The sequence below is a fragment of the Myxocyprinus asiaticus genome, chromosome 50, assembly GCF_019703515.2.
Source record: "Myxocyprinus asiaticus isolate MX2 ecotype Aquarium Trade chromosome 50, UBuf_Myxa_2, whole genome shotgun sequence".
Lineage (NCBI taxonomy): Eukaryota > Metazoa > Chordata > Actinopteri > Cypriniformes > Catostomidae > Myxocyprinus > Myxocyprinus asiaticus.
The window spans coordinates 14,012,130-14,036,903 of record NC_059393.1 but is presented as its reverse complement, the minus strand read 5'-3'; the positions used below and the strand labels follow the sequence as shown (position 1 = coordinate 14,036,903).

General features: G+C 38.9%; 1 protein-coding gene across 1 annotated transcript in view; it reads right to left on the bottom strand.

Moving 5' to 3' along the window:
- Positions 1–1,718: 1,718 nt before the first annotated feature.
- Positions 1,719–24,774, bottom strand: part of LOC127439287 (RNA polymerase II elongation factor ELL-like) — a 70,624-nt gene continuing 47,568 nt past the window's right edge. Inside the window, exons 4-12 of the mRNA XM_051695524.1 lie at positions 22,420–22,583; positions 15,419–15,660; positions 14,688–14,812; positions 11,252–11,342; positions 9,896–10,451; positions 6,526–6,592; positions 6,197–6,368; positions 4,061–4,105; positions 1,719–3,960 (exon numbers count right to left, since the gene is read on the bottom strand). Of these exons, the coding sequence (XP_051551484.1) occupies positions 3,844–3,960; positions 4,061–4,105; positions 6,197–6,368; positions 6,526–6,592; positions 9,896–10,451; positions 11,252–11,342; positions 14,688–14,812; positions 15,419–15,660; positions 22,420–22,583 (1,579 nt within the window). The 3' untranslated portion in view covers positions 1,719–3,843. The remainder of the gene's footprint in view (positions 3,961–4,060; positions 4,106–6,196; positions 6,369–6,525; positions 6,593–9,895; positions 10,452–11,251; positions 11,343–14,687; positions 14,813–15,418; positions 15,661–22,419; positions 22,584–24,774) is intronic.

Sequence of the window (24,774 nt, the reverse complement as noted above, 5' to 3'; positions counted from 1 at the left end):
AGAAATTAAGATATCTGCTAATTGTGTTGAATAGGAGTGAATAGATATTAGTGAAATTCTACTAGTGAAAATGAATTTACAGATAATTACATTTTTAATAGTTGAAATTCCATGTTTGATATAAAGAATGTGTATTTCTGCGAGTTGTCATTTTTGATGAATTAACATTTTTATTAGTGTAAATGTAATTACTGATAAAATTATTTGTACATTTTCACTAGTAATTTCAATCTTGATATCAAGAATTAGCATGTTAACTAGTAAAAATGTAATTATTGATCCCTAGAATTCATTTCTTGCACGTGATTAAAAGTTAAATGACTTCCGATAAAACAATATCGTCGAATGACCTTTTCAACTAAAGGTTTTATAAAAGTCAAAGCAATTCATAGTTGATAGACCTTAATGAGGGTAAATTGCATTTTTAACAAGTTATTTTGCAAGGTCTAATTCAACTTTGTGTAAAAACGTCTTACTTTTAGCAGTACGAATCTCAAAGATGATTCTATTGATGCGCACTGCATTGTACCTAATGTGTGCTCTGTTGTATACTGCAGTCGTGGTAGTTAGCAAAGCTAATATATTACAACAAAAACAAAAACCATCAGTTTGAATCGCAAGAGAGAAGTTTTCCAAGAATTTTATTGAAATACCAAGATAGTTTTCAGTCCCATACCCTTGTTTCAAAAAGCGCTTTGGGTTTTAGCGTTGACATCCCAACACTTCATTCCAAAGTGCAGCAACACCCCCCCCCCTTTTTATTTTCTGTTTTGCTAAAACAGCAACAGATTTCATTGATGCAAACCTATACAACAGGTCATTTGGCACTCTTTCCCCCCCACCCCCCCCAATAGTTCTAAATCCAAACAAACGTCATTCACATTCTCCGTTGAATTGTTGCTTCATTTTCAGACTGTTCTTTTTTTTTTTTTTTTCTTCAGGTAATGTAAAAGACCACAACCAAAGCAGATTGTGACAAAATATTTTATGGTACTCATGACTAAAATTTGTTGTTTAGTGTCATATAAATCCAGACTCTATCTGGTAAATTGAAAAACTTTGTATGTTTTTCAGTTATTTATTAATTCAATTTTGAAGTCAAATTTTGTATTTTTTAAAGCCAAAGCTTATAGCTAAAGATTGACAGCTTCAACACTGAACCAATGCTGGAACCAGGTAAGGACAAATGGGTCAGTAAGAAATATTTGGACTCTGTTTGGCTTTGAATGTTCTTGAACATTGAACAGCAGTGTAAAACCACTGAAAACACAGGTCTTTTTTCCTTTTCTCATCTTTAAACAGTCAGAAGCATGCATAAACAGACAGACAAGGCAAGTGTCTCCTTGCAACAAAACCCAGGAAAGAATTAACAGCAAGAAGCTGAGCAAAGTGCTGAATTTTTATATTTAAACATAAGAGTTGAGAAATCAGAAGTACAGCTGATGCTTCAAGACCTGACAGATGAGCAATGTGTGGTTGAGCTTCCATGAGGTGAATTCCACAGTAATGTGAGGATGATTCTATTGGAATATGTCAGAGTACACTGGATTGTGATTGCTCCCCGATGGGATACCATGAGTGGCCAAAGCCTTAATGAAATTTAACAGTCATCTCTGAACGTGAAGGACGCGGTTTGGAAAAAATACTGTCTATAGTCAGAAATGATCAAAAAACCCATAAATACTCAGTATTCATGCAAGCATTGGATTGCTAAAGGGTTAAGATGGTAGAAGACATTGTTTAATGAGTGTATAAGGTTGCGTTCCTTGTGTTTCGGGTATTCTTTACCAACCAGCCCTATGTGTTTACAACAGGGCTACATTAAAGGGATACAATCATTATTTTCTGGAAGAATGGCATCATAAATTTGTCCGCAAGTGTACGGACCTGACATATGTTATCGTCACACTCATAACTAGCAATACTGAATTACAGTAGATACAGGAGGGATGAACCACAGCTTGGGAGAGGCACATGTTTGCAAAAATTGGCCACACCTTAAATCACAACTGATTCCATTATTCAGATTTGAATCAGCCAGATCTTGATGCAGTTTCAGTTAAAAACTCTATTGCAATGAACAAAGGAATAGTTCACCTAAAAATGAAAATTCTCTCATGATTTACTCACCCTCCTGGCATCTCAGATGTGTATGACTTTCTTTCTTCTGCAGAACATTTCAGCTCTGTAGGTCCATACAATGCAAGTGAATGGATGCCAAAATGTTGAAGTTCCAAAATCCACATAAAGGCAGCATAAAAGTAATCCATAAGACTCCTGTGGTTAAATCCATGTATTCAGATACAATATGATAGGTGTGGGTAAGAAACAGATCAATATTTAAGTTATTTTAGGTCATAAATTCTCCTCCCTACCCAGTAGGGGGGCGATATGCACGAAGAATTTGATTCATTAAAAGCAGGAGGAGAAAGTGAAAGTGAAGGAAAAAGGACTTAAATATTGATCTGTTTCTCGCACACACCTATCATATCGCTTCAGAAGATATGGATTTAACCACCAGAGTCATCTGGAGTACTTTTATGTCGCCCTTATGTGGATTTTGGAGCTTCAAAATTTTGGCACCCATTCACTTGCACTGTATGGACTTACAGAGCATAAATATTCTTCTAAAAATCTTCATTTCAGTTCAGCAGATGAAAGAAAGTCATACACATCAGGGATGGCATAAGGGTGAGTAAATGATAAGAACATTTTATTTTTTGGGTTAACTAACCCTTTAACTGAACTTGGGCCAATGGGTAAGCTTATTCGATTCTGATAGCCATCTACAGAGCTTTGGTACGAAACTCTAAAACAAAGCATTGTAACATGGAGCATAGATGCACCTAATCTGTAGCACTCTCTCACATCTGGAATGGAAAGTCCAACTGAACAAGCTCAGACAGGGACCATTTCATAGTATGAGTTCAGTTCTACCATAGCTGCTCAAATAAATGGGTCTCAATTGTAGCATAATACTGTCAAAGCAACTGTATAGAGATCTTCTTCGATAGGCATCCAATTTATGTCCATTGCACATGGCCTAGCGCACTGCACAAAATAAAAGACCAGAGAATCCAAATAGTGCTACTTCAGACAATACAGCACTCTAAAAAAATAAAAAAATAAAATGTTCAAATCGATAGGGGAAAACTGTACCGCAATAGGGATCTCTTGAAATCCAAGGCAGCATTTTGCATAAAATACTGACAGATATTAAGGAAATAAAGACCAAAGGGGCAGGAAAAGATGTTTAGCACTCATACCTAGAAGTGTGAATATTATAAATCAGACTGATGTATCCCTATGGAAGACAAAAATGCAGGAAAAAAAATAAATAAAAAATAAAATAGTTTATCTTTAGAACCTTCCATTTTAGTACATAGAGAAAAAAAATATGTTTTTTTTTTTTTTTCCTTCCTTTTTCTAAAACCTTAACTATGAGAAACTGGGATTGGGATTTGCCAGATCCATTTCAGTGTCTGTTATCCCTGTTTGGCAAACAAGGGCAAGATCTCCACAGAACGATTTTCGGAGGCCTCTGAAAAGGGAAGGTAGCAACCAATGCCACACGTGGCTATCCCTTAATGAAGTAGGCTACACAGGTAAGTATGGCCAGGCATGCCCATCTCCCAAGTCCCATAAAAAAACAATAATGAAAATGAAATTCATGGGTCTGCATTGTCCTCACTAGAGCTCTGGGCTCACTTTAGGAGAAAAGATCAGTTTCCTGGCATTTTACAGAGCAACTTGTTTTTAGAGCAAGCCAAGAAAAACAAAAAATAATCCAGATTCTTTCACTCTCAAAAGAGAAGGAAAGTTAAAGAGAAAAATGTTGTGTCATTAGTGCCAGTTTTGCAGTTGCTGTTGATCATATTCTGCTATCAGTTTTTTTATATGTGCCAGTTTGTTGTGTAGATATTCACAGCGGTTCTTCTCTTGGCTATATATTGGATTAATCTGTGAGAAAAAAAAAAAAAGAGAACATAATCACAATTTTGAAAAGATCTCCATCTGTGTGGAGTAATAAAACAAATATTGGGAGAGATGTTCATCTTACCTTTTTTATTTTGCGATACTCTTCAAGTATCTGGTTGTGGATTGTCTGTGAAAAGAGAAAACAGATCTTCACAACTGTTTCCATAAGCAGCATTTTCAAGATGTGCATCAATGAGAGTGAGAAGAGCCGTAATGCCTCCCTTTATTTGACTGGCCATGTAGTTTGAAGAATTAAAGGATGTAAAGTTCTATTTAAGAAAATTAAGACACGTTTATGCTTAGTTTTTGCCTGCATACTATGGTGCAAAACATCCCTCTGACACAGGAAAACCAGCTCAACCCGATGGCATGAGTTTGGGGCTGGACCATCAGTTTGTACAACCAATACCAGTAGAGTTTTCTGCAATCTGTTTGAAAATACAGATTATTTTTGCCATTTGCTGATGGTTTGACTACGACTGCTTTGTGATAAACAGTAGATAGTACAGTAGATGCATGCGCCGACAACATGGAAAAACGGGGACTGTCCACCTGTCTAAAAAAGTAGTACTGAGATTCACTCGCACTGTGACGAAACGGCACATGGAAAAACAAAGTATATTTTGGCCTTAGGGGTCACTTTCCTTAAAGGAATATTCCAGGTTCAATACAAGTTAAGTTCAATCTACAGCATTTGTGGCATAATGTTGATTACGACAAAAGTTGATTTTGACTCATCCGTCCTTTTCTTTAAAAACAGAAAAATCGAAGTTACAGTGAGGCACTTTCAATGAAAGTGAATGTGGCCAATTATTGGGGGATTTAAACAGAAATATGAAGCTTATAATCTTATAAAAACACTTACATGAATTCTTCTGTTAAAACTCATTATTTGAGCTGTAAAGTTAAATTGTCATTTTTACAGTCATATTAGGGGTTGTTGACATCACAACGTCATGGCAATGAGGTTGTAAAATTGGCTATAACTTTACACAGAAAAGGTTAGTAAGTGATGTTATCACACTAAAATAATTTCAACACACATATGGTTTATGTCTTGTGGCTAAACTTTTAAAAATGTATAATAAAAATTTAAATATATTCTAATGTTCAAAAATTGGCCCCATTCACTTCCATTGTAAGTGCCGCACTGTAACTCGGACTTTTGTTTTTTCTGAAGAAAAGGAGGGATGAGTCAAATTGTTTTTTTTGTGGTAATCAATATTATGCCACAAATGCTGTAGAATGAGCTTAACTTTTATTGAACCCGGACCATTCCTTTAAGAACAATTCTTATGTCATACAGCAGCTTGTGTGAGAAGCGTATTCATTTTTAATCATGTTATAACAAAACCAGAGATTACTGTAGACTAACAGGATTATAACATGTTCTATGTACTACTTTATAAATGTATGCATAAAACAAACAGTTCCGGCTGTAGAGTTTGATTAGATGAGCCACGGTTGATACTAATATTCTTTGATATTAAGTTGCATCAATCCATTAAAAATCACAGTGCTATGTTAATATATATATATATATATATATATATATATATATATATATATATCACACATACTAATATATATATATGTGAACATGACTGTGGTCAGGTGAGAGGGCCACACTAACAAACGATACCTGCTCAGATTATTGAACATTGTTGGCATTAGTCAGTTTGTTGCTAGTGTGGTTTATTTATTTTTTTATTATTAAGCATCTTCACAAGGTTAGATTGCTTCCTGTTCCATTTTCATATCAACATTTTCAAATTTATTAAGCGACTCGCTTTTGACGTACAAACTCCGCTGGAGCCCTAGATGAGTCAACCGCACTCTTATTTCTTGTTTTCCAGAGGAAGATGACTACTGGGATCAAGCAGGAGCTGACAGCATATTACAAATTAATAAAAGATGAGAAAGTTGTAGTAATATGCATGGATGGGTGTAGTGTGTTTTTGGCTGAAAGATTGATTCGGGTAAAGACCAGAGCCAGAAGGATTCTGTTAAAGCAGAGATTCCTACACCCTCATTTGTAGCTGAGAGCATAATCAAAATGGCAAGGATGAAGGTCAACAACATGAGGGTGAATAAATGACAACAATTTTCACATTTGGGTGACCTATCCAATTCTGCGGGAGCAGATTCTGTGTGGCCCTGATAATGACCAAGTGCAGTTGGTGTGCCAGTGGAGTTTATAATGAAGATAAATGGTTACCTTGTACTTGTCTGTGCCTTGTTGGAGCTGTTTGAGCTCTGAGTCGAGTATAGTGAACTGTCGGGTTATGCTCTCTATCCGTGCATGGAGGCCCCGGTATTCACTGTACTCTGCGTTAAAGTCATTCTTGTAACTCTGACGCTGCTCTTGTGAGCTTATCACTGTGTACTTTCTGTTGAGGAAACAAAAAAAAAAAAAATCTTTTAATACTTAAACAAGTTACGTTTTCTTTAAAGGAACAAAACTTGATAGTTTGTTCTTAGATATGTTCTAAACTCTTGACGTCAAATAATTTGTGCTTTTCTATTAAGATGCAGAGAGGTGCTTACAATAAATAGTCTGCAGTCTCCGACGAAGATGCAGGAATACTGGAGCTGTCGCACGTTCCGTTCAGACCTGAAAAGAAATATATGGTGAACTCAAGGACACTTTCATCCTACAGACTGGAAAAGAGGAACTAGGACACTATGCCATGATGTCAGTGTGCGATGAGATTTTAAGAAGAAAGAAAAACAACTGACATTGCTCTAGTAGAAATCTGAAAAGAGGTATGCGGAACTACACATTTTCAAAATATGTCAGAACAACTTGTCAACTAATCAGTCTAAAGAAACCCCTGTATAACTATGCTGGTTAAGGGTCATCTCCACCAGACAGCTTAAATGTTTCTTAATGGACGTTCACATAGGACGCATTCTTGGGTTTGTGGCAGGACTATCGGGAAACTCATTTGAAAACAGTCATTATTTTTGAAGCTCTGTTTGATCCTGATAGAGGAGCAGAAATTATTTAACCCATAAAGTTAAAACCTAGTCAACCTCACTAACGCTGCATTCCATTCAACTTGGAAAGCCAGAATTTCCAACTTTTTCCAAAGAAAAGTGCAATGGAACTCCATTTGAAGTCAGAATTCCAACTTGGAAACTCATTATTTAATCTTCAATTCTGATTTTGCCAAGATGCTGGTGCGTCACTTCAAACAAACATGTCGGCACACAGGGAGATGTACAAAGTAAGCGATAAAAGTTAACTTTTATGAAATATAGTCAAGGTTCCTACAGTTGAAGTCAGAAGTTTACATACATATTAGCCAAATACATTTAAACTCAGTTTTTTCACAATTCCTGACATTTAATCGTATAAAACATTCCCTGTCTTAGGTCAGTTAGGGTCACTTCCTTGTTTTAAGAATGTGAAATATCAGAGACATTTCGAATAGTAGAGAATTATTTATTTGAGCTTTTATTTCTTTCATCGTATTCCCAGTGGGTCAAAAGTTTACATGCACTTTGTTAGTATTTGGTAGCATTGCCTTTAAATTGTTTAAATTGAGTCAAATGTCATTCCTCCAGACAGAACTGGTGTAACGGAGTCAGGTTTGTAGGCCTCCTTGTTCACACATGCTTTTTCAGTTCTGCCCACAAATTTTCTATCGGATTGAGGTCAGGGCTTTGTGATGGCCACTCCAATACCTTGACTTTGTTGTCCATAAGCCATTTTGCCACAAATTTGGAGGTATGTTTGGGGTCATTGTCCATATGGAAGACCCATTTGTGACCGAGCTTTAACTTCCTGGCTGATGTCTTGAGATGTTGCTTCAATATATGCACATAATTCTCCTTCCTCATGATGCCATCTATACTGTGAAGTGCACTAGTCCCTCCTGCAGCAAAGCACCCCCACAACATGATGCTGCCACCCCCATGCTTCACGGTTGGGATGGTGTTCTTCGGCTTTCGAGCCTCACCCTTTTTCCTCCAAACATAACGATGGTCGTTATGGCCAAAGAGTTAAATTTTTGTTTCATTAGACAAGAGGACATTTCTCCAAAAAGTAAAGAACTTTGTCCCTGTGTGCACTTGCAAACTGTAGTCTGGCTTTTTATGGCAGTTTTGGAGCAGTGTCTTCTTCCTTGCTGAGCAGCCTTTCAGGTTATGTCGATATAGGACTCGTTTGACTGTGGATATAGATACTTGTCTACCTGTTTCCTCCAGCATCTTCACAAGGTCCTTTGCTGTTGCTCTGGGATTGATTTGGACCTTTCGCACCAAACTACGTTCATCTCTAGGAGACAGAATGCGTCTCCTTCCTAAACTGTATGATGGCGGTGTGGTCCCATGGTGTTTATACTTGTGTACTATTGTTTGTCCAGATGAACGTGGTACCTTCAGGCATTTGGAAATTGCTCCCAAGGATGAACCAGACTTGTGGAGGTCCACAATTTTTTTTCTGAGGTCTTGGCTGATTTATTTTGATACTCCCATGTCAAGCAAAGAGGCACTGAGTTTGGAGGTAGGCCTTAAAATACATCCACAGGTACACCTCCAATCAGAAGCTAATTGTCTAAAGGCTTCACATCATTTTTTTGAATTTTCCAAGCTGCTTAAAGGCACAGTTAACAGTGTATGTAAATGTCTGACCCACTGAAATTGTGATATAGTCAATTAAAAGTGAAACAATCTGTCTGTAAACAATTGTTGGGAAAATGACTCGTGTCATGCACAAAGTAGATGTCCTAAATGACTTGATGAAACTATAGTTTGCTCATATTTGTGGAGTGGTTAAAAAAAAAAAAAAAGAGTTTTAATGACTTCAACCTAAGTGTATGTAAACTTCTGACTTCAACTCTACATTACATGATTTTAAAGCTTGTTTAACAAATGTTTGCACAGGGACAGATAAAAAAAAAAAAAAAGGTAAATTATACTCTCTTTTGATAAGTGTACACCTATAGCACAAATGCTAGCATTGCAGCATTATCAACTGGGTTGTTAGGAGACATCTCTGGTGACAGTCGAACACCTGCTAAAGCCCAAAGTAAATTTCGTCATCAGCAGAGTTTGTGCACTGAACGTGCACAGCCCAATTTTTCTAACCGAGAGTTTCTGAACGCACAGAATGCGCATGCGCCTGGAATTATTTGCACTAATTAGTGGGTCCACAAGGTGGCAACACTCACAGTCGAGCTGTTGCTGTCACAGTGTAGCAGAAGATGCGATCGGCACTAAACAGGAGATGAAGGTGGAAACAGCAACTGTCGATGTTTAAGTCAAGAGAGTGTGTAAGGAGGTCAGGAGATACCTGCATTTAAATAACTTGAGTCTGAAGGAATATAAAAACATATTTATGCCTATTTATTTAAACTCCAGAAGAGAAATAGTTCAGTATAGCAGTCATAGCGCACATGCGCCAACCGCCTGTGTATGCATGCACAGTCAAATGTACTATACTTTGAAAGGCTAGCATTTGACTGTAAGCAGATGCTCAACATTCACGTCAAAACCGAAGTATATTTTGGGCTTAAGCTAACGGGAGCATTGCGGTTTTGTTTCCTTACACATCATCTTCTGAGCATCTGGCAATGGAATGGTATGACTATCTCACATCTGACCTTGAATGGAATGCAGCATTACCTAATCGGTTGATAAAAGCTGAATTGTTCAGCTTAGTTAAGCCTGCACATTTCAGTGACTGGAAAAACACCTGAGATCAGTATAAATGAAATATCTTCAAACAAACAAAGCACTATTTGCTCCTCACAGATTGCTAAAGAACATCCTCACTCATCTGGTTGAGGCAAAGAACTAGATTCAAACGGGGACAAAAGTTCACATGTTGCATTCTTAGGTAGTTTCTAAACTCATGACCTTTGACATCCTTCAGAGTTACATAAATTATTCAGAGAAACTGATCCCCCACCTGTGCTCCTACCACTCATCGTGACTTCACAGGTTTTCCTCTGATCCGAGCCACGTTCTTCCTTGATTTTACTCTCCTTCTTGATATCCTTCCCTCTGTCCCTGTCTTTTTCCTTAGACTTGTCTTTGTCCTTGTGTTTTTTGGACTTCTTCTTTGACTTGCCGTGCAGGGAGGGCAGATTCGTCCGACCCTGAGACCCACCTAGGCTGCCGTGGGCTGGGGACGTAGACCCTGGCCCTTCGGCTTGTGTCGTGGAATGAGGCGCAAGTGACGGAGGTTGACTTAGTCTCTCTGCCACCGCCGCCTCTTGACTCTCACAGTCTCGGCCGTTGGAGTCATTACTAACGTCTGAAAGCGGGTCAAATGGTCGGGGGATCTCCAACACAGGGAGTTGAGAGCTCGAGGATGTCTCTCCTGCTTGAGAACTAGATGAGTCCTTCCCATTGGAGGAGCTCAGTTTGCCGTTGATGGGCCCTGTAGACTTGCTGGCCAGATGCGATATTCTAGGCTTCTTGTTGGCCAGAGGGTCTATGAACTCTGCTGCAGGCCTTTTATGCTGGATGAGAACAATGACGGATCATAAATTAGGGTCAGCTTTAATATGACCAAACATTAAAGATGCGTTCACACTGACAGCAGTTACATTGTTGGAGGTTGCCAAGTCTGCACTCCCACTGGTCGCATTAAGTTTAACTCTGCTCAGTTTTGTAGCATCACCAACAACCACTGTTGTTTACATTGCCTCAAATCGGCAACTCTCACTGAAAACTAATGACTTCCAGTCACTTTGTTGCTGCAAAGCGCTCACAGTATACATTGCTTAATATTCAAGGTTAGGGAGAATGTTGATTAGATAGTGACAGATGGGTATTGATATTTGTTCAAATTTTTCATTGTCCAAATGGCTTAGGTTATGTGGATAGAAGTGTTGTTTTTGACAAAGTTAACATTTTGATAAAAGATTAAGGAAAAACTAACTTTAGATTAACATGTGTTAGAATATATTGTGTGCAATAACACCACTGACATTAAGAAGCTAAAGTCAACATGAAACGGTGTTCATGAAAAATAAGAGCTTGATGATATCAGATGAAAAGTCAATGCAGAGACGGAGCAAGTATTACATTTGATGAAAGTTTATCAAGACAAAATTTTTTTTTTTTTGTGCACAATAAGACCAGGGACATTCGTTGAGTTAGTAAACAGGGTCAATTTTGATTTCATGTTATCTTTAAAATAATTACAGTGAAGTATAAGCAGTATGTCTTTCCTCATAACATTACTTTTGTGGCAAATCTGTCCTAACTATTTTTGGCCAGGCTTTAACAAGTCTATAGAGAGCAGGCAAAAGCTGACCTGTGAGGGTGAGCTGCTGGCCTGCTCTTTGTGTGGGCTGACCGGGCTCTCCCCAGAAGCAGGAGTGCTGCATTGAGGCTTACACAGTTTTCTGTTGAGAATGAGAGACACATAAAAGAGAAAGAATGATCAGTTTAAAAAGAGCCAAAGAAATGCTTACTGCATGTCAACAGTAACATAAAAAGCTGCCTTGGAGAGAAGTTAAAGAATCTAATCCAGAAAAGTGAAGAACATTTTTGAAGAGCATTAAATTACTTGCACTTGTAACAGAAGAATGAATAAAAAAAAAAAAATGCAGGTGGTGTGGATGTACTGGTAGGGATGCTTTTGTCAGTCAACAGATTTAAAAGAAACTACAATCTCACAAATTCTTACAGCATGGTTTTACTAATCTTACGGAAACATTGCAGCACATCTGTGGCAACAGTTTCTGTGCAATTAACCACACTGTATCTACTGTACAGAGAGCAAACAAAGTCTCATTGTTAACATAATAATAATTACCTTTTAAGCATACAAGTTCTTCCAGGGGTGGAAGATTAGGCTCCATTTACACCTGGTATTAAAATGTGTTTTGGGTAACCCAATCACAAATGGACAGGAGAGACCCATCGCCATTTACACATGGTCGTAATATGCATCGCGTTTGACCACTTGTGTTCGGATTTTGAATGGAGCGTCTCTGATTTCATGATGAAAGACATTAAATACTACGCCAGTGAATTAATGCATTATTATAGAAGCGCAAAAAACGACAAACTGTTTCTCCTAATTATCTTTGCAATTAATCTAAGAACAAACATGACATTCAGTTCCATTACGCACGTTCATGTGTGCGCTTCCCCCCCCCCCTCCAATCGGACAGTTATTTCCTTATAAAAATTTATATAACGGACAAAAGTTTCAACTTCTTGTTTTAACGTAGCAGTTGACTGACAGGTAAAATGTTTGCCCTTGCAATTGAGCAAAGGAAACAATACAAAGCTTAAATACAGTCAGCAGCAATTTAGCTTTTGATATTTCCTACCTGTTGAACTTGGGTGACTAATACATTTTACAGTAGAAACAAACTTTTGTTAAAAGTCCATCTAGATTTCATTTATAAATAAATTTACCATTAAGAAGGACTTTCTCTAAGAGAGTTTCTTCATTTATTGATAAACAAGGGGCCGGCAATGGGAACATGAACACAGACACCTGTCTGTCATATTGGGTAAATGCGTTAACTGCTCCAAATAAATTGAACCGTGTTAAATATACTTAATTTACCTCAAAAGTTAACGTTAACTTTCACAGCCATAATGGATAAATAATTTAAAGCAAGACACGATTTTGCAGACTCTCATCAGCATTACTTGAGGTGAAGTGCACTTAGAGATGTGAGGGAGTTTGTGGGTGTGCCAACAGAGGGCAGTATGACACTGGGCGAATTCAACCCAAGCATTGCCCCCACCTCCATCAGGGTTGCACGACTGGAGGACTGTGTTTGCAAGTAGAGGGAAGCTGGGTGGCCAAGAGCTGCTACGCTCTCCATCTAACTGCGTGTGCCCATGCACGGCCGGACCTTGGACCTGTGCCACCCACACACATGCATGTATCAGCATGTGCTGGAATAGGGCTGATTCACTAACCTCCTGACTACACACAGCCCGGTGTTGGCAACCAGATGGAAATGTGGGTGGTTGCGATAGTGGGGTGCGTGGACATAAAAAGGCCCATCATTTGATAAGCGTCGACCTAGTGCGCAAAGTGCAAGTCAGTGGATGGGCAATTTCAGCATGATTTGTCATTTTGACGTGACACACCTGCATTCTCGGAGTTTGTTTCCGACAAATATTGTGAAGGTGTTATGTTATCAGCTCAAACTATGTTTTTTTGCCAGCCCAGCATGCAGGAAAGCATCTCTAATTTTAGGCTGTAGGGGCCAGTCTTCCACTCTCAGAGTTCCTGAGACTGCAGATTTTCCACGTAGAGCCAAAGAGCAGAACAACTGTGTGAAGTGTCTTACTGAGAGTGCAACAGCAGTACCAAAATCAAGGCTTTCAAAACCAATTGAAACCAACTGATACAATAAACCAGTAGAAATGTCTAGCAATATACTGCAAGTTTGAATTTAGTTTCAAATATGCAAAGAAAAAGAGAATGGGTGTCCCAATCTCTTGATATTCAGATTTTTTTGAATGACTTTTCCATAGATGCGTATATATTGCGTAGAGATCAACCGATATTCTTCTTTCACAACAGAAACTGATACCAATTACTTTTAAGTCTCCAGCAAGTCTGTGTTTTGGCACAATAACAACTAATTAGGTCCCACATAATATTAGGTGGCTAACTACCTCATACTAAAATACATACAATACAATGTACTTCTTGTGTAACTGCATGTTGTTCTGCAAAATTCTCAAACGATTCACATTTGCTGCAACAGAGGTTGAGGTACGGGTAGGGGTAGGTTTAGGGGTAAGGTCAACAGTGTAACTACAAATGTAACAATGCAGGTACATTAAATGTACAATGCAACAAAATGTATGTACAGAAGTACATTGTATCAAATGCTTAAGTACACAGTCATTAGGTACTACTTTATACTAGATGTATTTAACTACTGTGTACTAACATTAAAATACATACAATGTACTTGTGCTTTTTTTCTTGTAATCTTTTATTTTCTTTATAATTTCCATGTAAAGCATTTTGAATTACAACTGTGTATGAAATATGCTTTATAAATAAACTTACCTTGCCTTAAAGACACCTATTTTAAAGTTGGTCTACTAAGCATTAAACAAGAACAATAAAAACACAATATGCATTTTGAATAATTTAATAATAATGATAAATTAAGTGATGTAATTGTGTTGTTGGGTGCTATTCTTTACTTAGCATGGGATTTACAGGTAGACCCGATATTAAAGAACAGACAACTGATTAAGTGTGGATATCAGTTAAATATTCGTCAATCTCTAATAACTTAAATTTCATTATCCACAAAACACTCTTAAGAATCTCATTGATAATTGTATAATTATTTTATTTATCAAAAATTTTTTGCATATGAATTGACAACTGAGATGACAGAATGATAAGGTCCTTGTTTTCTTTAATAAAACAACCAAAGTGAACCCATATGCTCATTTTGAATGCAGACATCATTGCTACAGTATGGTTAACCTTTGACTCCACTACTTTCATATCATATCTTTCAAATAGGTGAAGAGAATGTTTATGGTGCATAATATATTACAGAAGCAATACAAAAGCATTTTGTTCGAAGTGGCAAAAAAATCTACACTTGCTGTGAGTGTATGGATTCAATAGCTTATAAAAGCTGATTGTTATTTTTAGTGCACAATGTACCTGTACTTACATACATCTGAAGAGGGAGTTGGTACACAAACAAAAACACTATGGACATGAAACTCTGCGTACTTACCGTACAAGAATTCTCTTCAGAATCTGCTGGTCCACCTCAGTGTAACCAGGCCAGTCTTTCTGAACTTCCTTAAACAAACAATCCTTCAATGTGAAGGTGTTATCCTTACTATTCAGGTTAGCCACCTACAAACGGCCAAAAAAAAAAAAAAGGGCAAAAAATTATTTAGAAGGCTCAAGTTCAATACAGAAAAACTAACAACCATTACAATGCCATGTCAATGGCCTCTGTCTAATCTATGCACTGGCTTTATGCAGGACTGAATTTATATCATGAGAAATGTGTCATTGAGCCACTATGTCCAAGTTAAGATCAAAAACATGATTACAAATGATCAAATAGACTAAATCATTCCTAAATAAACCTTAACTTTGAAGGAAGGGTCCTGGTACATTGGCTATGCTCGGAAAAGCATACTACCATATCACCATATATACTGTTTTTGTTATATGTATACTGTGCAAATACAGCAAAGTCCATGCATCAGTTACCTGCGCCACTACCAAATCTACAGGGCCACGGATGAATTGAATTCGATAAGATATTAAGACTGGGTACTATGAAATAATTTGTCATTCCAAACACAGCAACATCGCCTGGACTAATGGATTACGTTCCAAGTTTCAGTCCTTATGGCTCTGTATTGATCCGAATAATTATAATCAACGTATCTGTTATTAAAACAATGCATCACTAGTCACAAACCCGTTGCAAGACCACTGGTTACGCACCTGTTGCAGGAGGCTGTCCAGTGTCTCCTTGTCCTGAGGAGAGAGGCCGTCTTTGGTGAGCCGCACCAGTAGTTCGGCTTTGCGGTAGGGTTTTAGGGCCAGTAAATGCACCAGCCGTTCCCTCAGCGGCCGCGGCGGGCTCTTTTTCTGACTGCTGGAGATGATAACGGGTCGTGAGGTCTGTCGCGATGGAGCTACGTCAGATACACCCGTTTTGGGCTTCCAGATTTTTACCCGCTTACCTAATCAGCACAGAAAACAATTTGTTTTTTCAATGATTTGAATTACATTTAACATTGCTATTTGACGATAAATCAACATGGAAGTAAACTATAGCAAGTACAACACTTGAACAGTATATGGTTATTGACATTTGAGTGTGCAACTGAAATTCTGTAAGTTCATTGTATGTCTAATTACTCAATAAGTGCCTGAGAACATACATGTTTGTAACTTGTGTAGTTAATATGTTAAGTGTAGCTCAATATGCGTTTGAGAGAATTAAATTTAACCAGCTGAGGGCTAAAACGAGGCTCGATTAATTGGATTCAAAACACTTTGAAAAAGGTTGTCATTTAATATCTTCTCCAAATTTCTTCTACAAACTAAGTACAAACTGAAGTGCCCATACCCGGCTACTTAATAATTACATTTGTTTTCAAATACTTTCATCATCATTTTATGGATTATTTGTTGAAGTGCTAGAGTTTTGGGCTGGGGGATATATAGAATATTAACAATATAATAGAGATAATTTTGCTGACTATCTAACACTGACCAATATCGTGAATATCGCAAACAATTTAATGTGCTTTCATTTGGCCATTAAGTTTCATAAAGAGAGCATCAGTAGACTAATTTCACAATCCTTCAGGGCTGCACAATTAATCAAAATAACATCAAAATGGTGAGTTGGTCATATGTGATTATTAATCCACAAAAGGCAGTGATTTAAAGACAGAAACATGGTCTGATTCAGAACAAACCGGTGATGCGCTGATCTCAAATCAAATCACTTTTATTGTCACACAGCCATATACACAAGTGCAATGGTGTGTGAAATTCTTGGGTGCAGTTCCGATCAACATAGCAGTCGTGACATTGATGAGACATATACAAATTAACAATAAACATCAGATTTACACAACACAAAAGTCTAATATACACATAATTACACACAACACAATATACAAACAATAACATACACTGTACAGTATACAATACACACAATATAGATACACATTATTCAATAAAATAAAAAATAAAAAAGTATATATTATATATAGAATGTACAGTAGGTTGTATTGTACTGTATTGACATTCAGGCTGTCAGTTGATAGTAAGTTGTTAAGAGAGAATATAATATAATAATAATAATTTATGACAGTCCGGTGTGAGATATAAGAGTAATAAAGTGCAGTGCTGATATATTTTGATCGTGGGAGATCAAGAGTTCAAAAGTCTGATTGCTTGGGGGAAGAAGCTATCATGGAGTCGGCTGGTGCGGGTCCTGATGCTGCGATACCGCCTGCCTGATGGTAGCAGTGAGAACAGCCCATGGCTCGGGTGGCTGGAGTCTCTGATGATCCTCCGAGCTTTTTTTACACACCGCCTGGTATATATGTCCTGGAGGGAGGGAAGCTCACCTCCGATGATGTGTCTGGCAGTTTGCACCACCCTTTGCAGTGCTTTGCGGTTGTGGGCTGTGCTATTGCCGTACTAGGTAGAGATGCAGCCAGTCAGGATGCTCTCTACACTGCAGGTGTAGAACCGTGTGAGGATGTGGCGGTTCATTCCAAACTTCCTCAGCTGTCTCAGGAAGAAGAGGCGCTGATGAGCCTTCTTCACAACGACTTCAGTGTGGATGGACCATGTGAATTCCTCAGTGATGTGGACACCCAGGAACTTGAAGCTGCTGACTCTCTCCACTGGTGCTCCATTGATGGCGATGGGACTATGTTCTCTGTCTTTTCTTCTGAAGTCCACCACAAGCTCCTTTGTCTTACTGACGTTGAGGGAGAGGTTGTACTCCTGACACCAGTGTGTCAGAGTGTGCACCTCCTCTCTGTAGGCTGTGTCATCATTGTCAGTGATCAGACCTACCACCGTCGTGTCATCAGTAAACTTGATGGCATTGGAGCTATGTGTTGCCACACAGTCATGTGTGTACAAGGAATACAAGAGTGGGCTGAGAACACAGCCCTGTGGGGCTCCAGTGTTGAGGGTCAGTGATGATGAGATGTTGCTGCCTATTCTAACCACCTGGCGTCTGCTTGACAGGAAGTCCAGGATCCAGCTGCACAGCGAGCTGTTTAAGCCCAGAGCCCGGAGTTTCTCATCTAGCTTGGAGGGCAATATGGTGTTGAATGCTGAGCTGTAGTCTACAAACAGCATTCTCACATAAGTGTTCTTTTTTTCCAGGTGGGAGAGAGCAGTATGTATTGTAGATGCAATGGCATCATCAGTGGAGTGGTTGTTGCAGTAAGCAAACTGCAATGGGTCTAGAGAGAGAGGCAGCACAGAGCAGATGTGATCTCTGATTAGTCTCTCAAAGCATTTGCTGATGATGGGGGTCAGAGCAACAGGACGCCAGTCATTTAAGCAAGTGATTTTTGATTGCTTTGGAACAGGCACAATGATGGACATTTTAAAGCATGTGGGGACTACAGACAAAGAGAGGGAAAGGTTGAAAATGTCCGTAAAAACACCAGCCTGCTGGTTCGCGCACACTGATGACGCGGCCCGGAATGCCGTCTGGGCCCGCGGCTTTGTGGATATTCACCCGTCGGAAGGATGGAGAGTGAACTAACCTCTGTAGCTTCGGCCGCGAGAGCTCTCTCCGCGAGGGCGGTGTTATTTCCCTCAAAACGAACATAAAAAGTATTTAGCTCATCCGGGAGAGAGGCAGCGGTGTTCATGGCGGAGTTTTTATTCCCTTTAAAGTCCGTGATGATGTTAATTCCCTGCCACATGCTTCTAGAGTTGGTGGTGTTAAACTGTCCTTCAATCTTGTTCCTGTACTGGCATTTTGCTGTTCTGATAGTTTTTCGGAGGGCATAACTGGCTTGTTTATGCTCCTCCGCGTTCCCGGAATTAAAAGCGGAGTTCCGCACATTAAGTGCCGCGCGAACATCGCTATTAATCCATGGCTTCTGGTTCGGATAGATCCATGTTGTTCTGGTCGGAACTACGTCCTCTACGCACTGATGAAACACATTACGCTATCAGCGTAAAGCTCGATGTCATCATCAGAGGCGGACCGGAACATCTCCCAGTCCGTGTGATCAAAACAGTCCTGTAGCGTAGAGTCTGATTGGTCCGACCAGCACTGGATCGTTCTGAGAGTGGGTGCTTCCCGTTTCAGTTTCTGCCTGTAAGCGGGCAGAAGCAGAATGGAAGAGTGGTCCGATTTGCCAAATGGTGGGTGGGGGAGGGATTTGTAGCCATCCCGGAAGGGAGAGTAGCAATGGTCCAAAACCCAGTCCCCTCGTGTGTTAAAACTAATGTGTTGGTGGTATTTTGGTGCGACTGATTTGAAACTGGCTTTATTAAAGTCCCCGGTCACAATGAACGCGGCCTCGGGGTGCGCGGTTTCCTACTTGCTTATAATCCCGTACAGTTCCTTGAGTGCCCGGTCTGTGTCGGCTTGTGGCGGAATGTACACGGCTGTGATAATGACCGCTGTGAATTCCCTCAGTAGCCAGAATGGTCGACACAGAAGCATGAGAAATTCCAGATCAGGAGAGCAGAAAGACTTGATAGAATGTACGTTCTTCTGATCACACCAGGATTTGTTGATGATAAAACATACACCACCACCTCTGCTTTTACCTGAGAGGTCTTTCGCTTTGTCCGCTCAGTGCACGGAGAACCCCGCGGGTTCAATGGCTGAGTCTGGAATCTCCACAGACATCAAGTAGGTGATGATATCTCATTCCGTTCAAGAGTTTTAACCATTTAAGCCACCCCCACTTTGTATGTTTTGGTGTACTGTTGCAACGGTGCATCGAAAGTTCAATTTTTTTTTAATAATTATTGGGATTGGGACTCCAGAGAACCTTTCTGCATTGATTTGGTTCCGATCGGGTGAACGGCCTAGGACTAGTTCAAATAGCTGCTTAGAAGTTGATTGGTCGATGGCGGCCATGTTTTTCAAGATATGCGACTGTCCTCATAGATGGCAACTTGGACAAAGACACTGCATGCAAAATTTCAAATCGATCAGACCAACGGTTCCATAGTTAGAGCCATTGTTAGAATTTTTTATTATTATAGCACCACCAAGAGACAGAGATATAAAAAAAAATTGTGTCCTCAGAATGACCCCATACATATGTGTACCAAATTTGGTGATAAAATATTGCGACTCCAGAGAATCTTTCTGCACTGGTTTGGTTCCAATCGGGCAAACGGCCTAGGACTAGTTCGAAAAAGTAGTTTTGTTAAATAATCTCTAATATCTAACAAACAATTTGATTCACACCAATGATTCTTGAGGCAAAGTTGTTCAGAAAGAGGAGGTCTATCATATATTTTAATAACGTGTTTCTTTGTTAAAGACAGCCGTATATACATCGATTTGCACACATTTAAATTGTGATAGTGCCTCCCGGTGGCCAATTTGTTTTAAAATTTTGCACAGACCTCTTGGGCCAAGAGACAAATAGGCCTACCACGTTTCGTTTTGATACGGCTTTTTTAACCTTGTCAAATAGCTGCTGAAGCTGATTGATCGATATCGGCCATGTTTTTCAAGATATGCAACTGTCCAAATAGACCTTGATGGGACCCTGGACAAAGACACTGCATGCATAAAGTCGATCAGACCAACGGTTCCATAGTTGGAGCCATTTTTATTTTTTAAATTATTATAGCGCCACCAAGAGACAGAGATATGCACATTTTTGTGTGTGTCGTCAGAATGACAAAATTGTACCAAATTTGGTGATCTCAATCAGTCCAAAAGTTATAAATGTTTTGACAATAAAAAGTTCAAATTTCCTTTAATAACTTTTCATATTGTGACTCTGCTGAATCTTTCTGCAATGGTTTGGTTCTGATCGGGCGAATGGCCTAGGAAGAGTTAGTTTAGATTTTTTTTTCCAAACAATTTGTTTCTAGCCCTAACGGTTCAAGAGTTATGGCCCAAAATGTGTTTTTTTGTTCACTAAAGCACCACCAACGGGCCAATTCCATGCATATGGCTAGCCAGCGGGAGTACTACCATCCCTGAAAGTTTCAAGTCTCTAGGCCAGGGGTACTCAATAGGCGGACTCTGGTCCGGATCCGGACCAAAGGACAGTTCAATCCAGACCGAGAACTAAATCTTTGTGCCAAGTGATTAAGCATACGTGTATACGCGTGCGGAGAGTAAATAAAGCACGCTTATCACTAGAGAGAAATATTTCTCTCTAGAGCGGGAATATAGCGCGTCCAGCGCTACACGAGTATTCCCTAGTGCTAAATGCGCTTTTATTCCTGCTCTCCACGCGTTGCCTCTCTCCCCGCTAAAGAGGCGCAGCTTAAAGCCTAATTTACTGTACGTAGTTGCAGTCGTGATTATTTTAACAACATTATCAGAGACAACGCTGCAGATACTGGCATGTTTCACTTAAACACACTGCAGAAAACAAAAATGAAGCAATGTGAAACTAACTTCATCTGTCTGAAATGTGATTCAGACAGTTCAGCTAAGCCAGGTCTGTGTCAGGACAAGTTACAGTAACGTGGCGCCTTTAGACATTAATGTATTTTTCTGTCTAAATTCAGCTTTATTAATCAGCATGTTCCGAGCCTTTCATAATAAACAATCAGATTTTTGTTTTAATTTTGTGAAAATTAATCAGGTATCATGGCATGGGTGGCAAGGAAAGCCTATTTATACTTAAAGCAAACAGTATTTTTCACTCCAAAGGAAAAATGGTCCATTCAGACCATTTATAAAATATAAAAAAAATCAGGAGGCACCCCTGAACCCCCATACAGTGTTTTTATCTGTCAAAAGGACTCCTATATCCCATATATTCTAAATGTATATAGCTACAGGACAACGTGTAAGCTACGTACTATTATCCAGATCTTGTAGAGAAATGTAGAGACCCGACCTCTTCGAACTTTGAGTACCCCTGCTCTAGGCCTTATGGTTTGGTCTGCACGATCAGTTTTAGGGCAGAAAAATTATAATAAAAATCCTGACAAAAGCAATAGGGTTTCTAGCCCTTCAGGCTTGAAACCCTAATGATAATTCAGCATTATATTATATTAATAAACCTGATGTGTCCCACAGTAATAATTTAGTATTATGTAATGTTCAACTGGGGTTTCAAAAATAAGTCAGTGAAGTAGCATTGCACACCTTGTTCATTCACAAAAAATGTATTAGTAAAAACATTAAGGAAAATAATGCTTTTTATTAAGCTACTATATATCATTGTATATGAAATATAAAGTGCATATCAATGAAAATTATTGAATTTCATTCTCTCTTGTGTTTATTTAATGAAAAACTAATTCTAATATTTTAATTTAATGTCTTTAAAATATTGAATCTACTTGGCTACAATGGCTGTTTGGATGAAATTATGGTTCCTCTGATAAAAAAACAACAACACTTTTAAGCCATTTTAGAGCAAATACATAATTATCGAGATATATATCGAATATCGTCAATAGGCTGAAAAATATTGAGATATAATTTAAGATGCATCTCTCAGCCCTACAAGATTTTAGGCGATTTAGAGCAAATTAAAAGGAAAATATGCACAATTTTGAAGAATGAATTTTAAATTTGTTAACCAAAATAGAGTACTACACTCTTATTGGTCACTGAAACATAATTTTGCCAAAATAATAAACATGCAAGGGGGTTGAAGATGCACAGAACTATACAAAAGACTGGCATTCTATTTCTCTGGAATTTTGTGGTTGAAGATTCCATGTAGGCCAGGTCATAAACCACATGCTTTCATAAACTGTGGCCACCAAAGAATTCAAGAACTTACCCACATATCTCCCACCAGGCTTGATGACGATGGCTCCACGGCTGCGGATCTCCTCCTCAGCATGAGCCATGCTTTGCCTGGCTTTCTGGTAGGAGTCGTCTGTGGCACGCACTGTGATTTTGTCCTGGATCCCACCCAGGCAGTCCAGCTGTATGCTCCCTTCACTGAACAGTTACCAAGACAGGCAGACACTCACCAAAAAGGACTACGCCACTTCTTTCTCCCACATTAACAACTCCATTTACAAAAATGTGCTGCCATGGCTCAATTATAACCCAGGTGGTTGTATGGGTGTCCTCTAAAGGGCCATTAAGTATAACATCTAAATACCTTTTTCATGCTAGCGCCATCTTTGATTTTTAATGGGAATAACAATGAGGCTGTGAGGGATAGACTTACAGTCTCTTCAATGGGCTGTCGTTCCACAGACAAAACATTGATAAAATATCTGTCCAAGAACATTCAGTGTACAAAGAACTCCAGACAACATGAGTTGTGGAAAATCAGATGTGATCTAGGAGCTTTATTCCGTTCATGCCATTAAAGAGACTTAAAGAGTCTATCCCTCACAGCCTCATTGTCATTCCAATTAAAAATCAAAGATGGCGCTAGCATGAATAAGATCTATAGTAGCACACATATAGTAGTTCCTCATGACCGGCTCATCCCCCCGAAACCTGGCCAACAGCCTGAGCTGCTTGCCCTAAGCCTGGCAATATTGAGAGTCAAACATCTGATCACAGTTAAGGCACGTAATGTTTTACCACCATGCCTGTACACATATTTTGACACTTAACAGCTGAATCTCACAAAGCCTGTCAAGGACATGTTAGGGTCACATTTTAACCAAAAATCTAATAATTTTGTCTTTTTTTTTTTTGCATTAGGGCTGTGCGATTTAGACAAAATCATATTTGTTGATTATTTCCCTTGATATTATGATTGCAATTAATTTAGATTAATATAAATGTATTTTATATATAATAATAAATATCTGAATGCCAAATTCTTAATGTAGGCAACATATCTAATACAAGCTGAATGGGGTCTTGGGTAGCTCAGCGAGTACTGACACTGACTACCACCCCTGGAGTCACGAGTTCGAATCCAGGGTGTGCTGAGTGACTCCAGTCAGGTCTCCTAAGCAACCAAATTGGCCCGGTTGCTAGGGAGGGTGGAGTCACATGGGGTAACCTCCTCGTGGTCGCGATTAAGTGATTCTCGCTCTCAATGGGGCACGTGGTAAGTTGTGCGTGGATTGCGGAAAGTAGCATGAGCCTCCACATGCTACAAGTCTCCGCAGTGTCATGCACAGCAAGCCACAGGATAAGATGCACGGATTGACGGTCTCAGAAGTGGAGGCAACTGAGACTTATCCTCCGTCACCCGGATTGAGTTGAGTAACAGCGCCACCACGAGGACCTACTAAGTAGTGGGAATTGGGCATTCCAAATTGGGAGAAAAGGGGAGAAAAATAAATAAATAAAACAAGCTGAATATGGTGTTTCTGGATTACATTAATTCTGTTTTATACAGCAATATGTAAACAAACGACACTGCCTAAATGGTCAACTTTACATTGCCCATCATAGCAGCATGAAAAACAAAACTGCTATTCAAATATTTAATAAATTAAATGCAAATCTGCATCAATATCAAATAACCGTAATTGATTATTCGATTAATTGTGGAGCCCTATTTTGCAAAAACTTTTCTTTTTAAAACTGATTAAAAAATTAGACATTGTAATATTTGTTGTACTGTCTTTAATTTATGCTGATTTCAATAAAAAGAAATCATTGTGTCAAGATTATTTTCAATACTTTACAATAGTATTTAGCAGAATATTTTTCGCATTAACCGTAATAAGAATTTGGGATAAACTGTTCTTAATTGTCATGAAAAATGTCAATGCAAAAATAATCATGGTCCCAAAACAAGCTTCATTTTCTTAATGAAAACTATACTTCATAATAACAAATATGTTCATTATTATTATTATGACCCCAAAATTTTCACAAAATGGTGGCAGCATAGCCTAGTGGTGAAAGATACATGATGGTAGCTAAAAGGCAGTGGGTTCACACCCCGAGGGGCGATTCATGAATCAAGCCAATGTCACTGTACAATAGGGCTGGGCGAAAGGACGATGATATCGGATATCGACAATATCTTACAAAGATCCCGATGCTGACTGCGACACTCAGTTGACAGACGATGATCGACAATATCAGGAAATAGCAAAACCATGGATCTGGGAAGTCGCCAAATTTATTAAACAGTGGCCAGGGTGTGGAATTAGCAACCGCCACCCGCAAAATGTGACGAGACTAAATCCAGTTTGCAAGCTCCTCG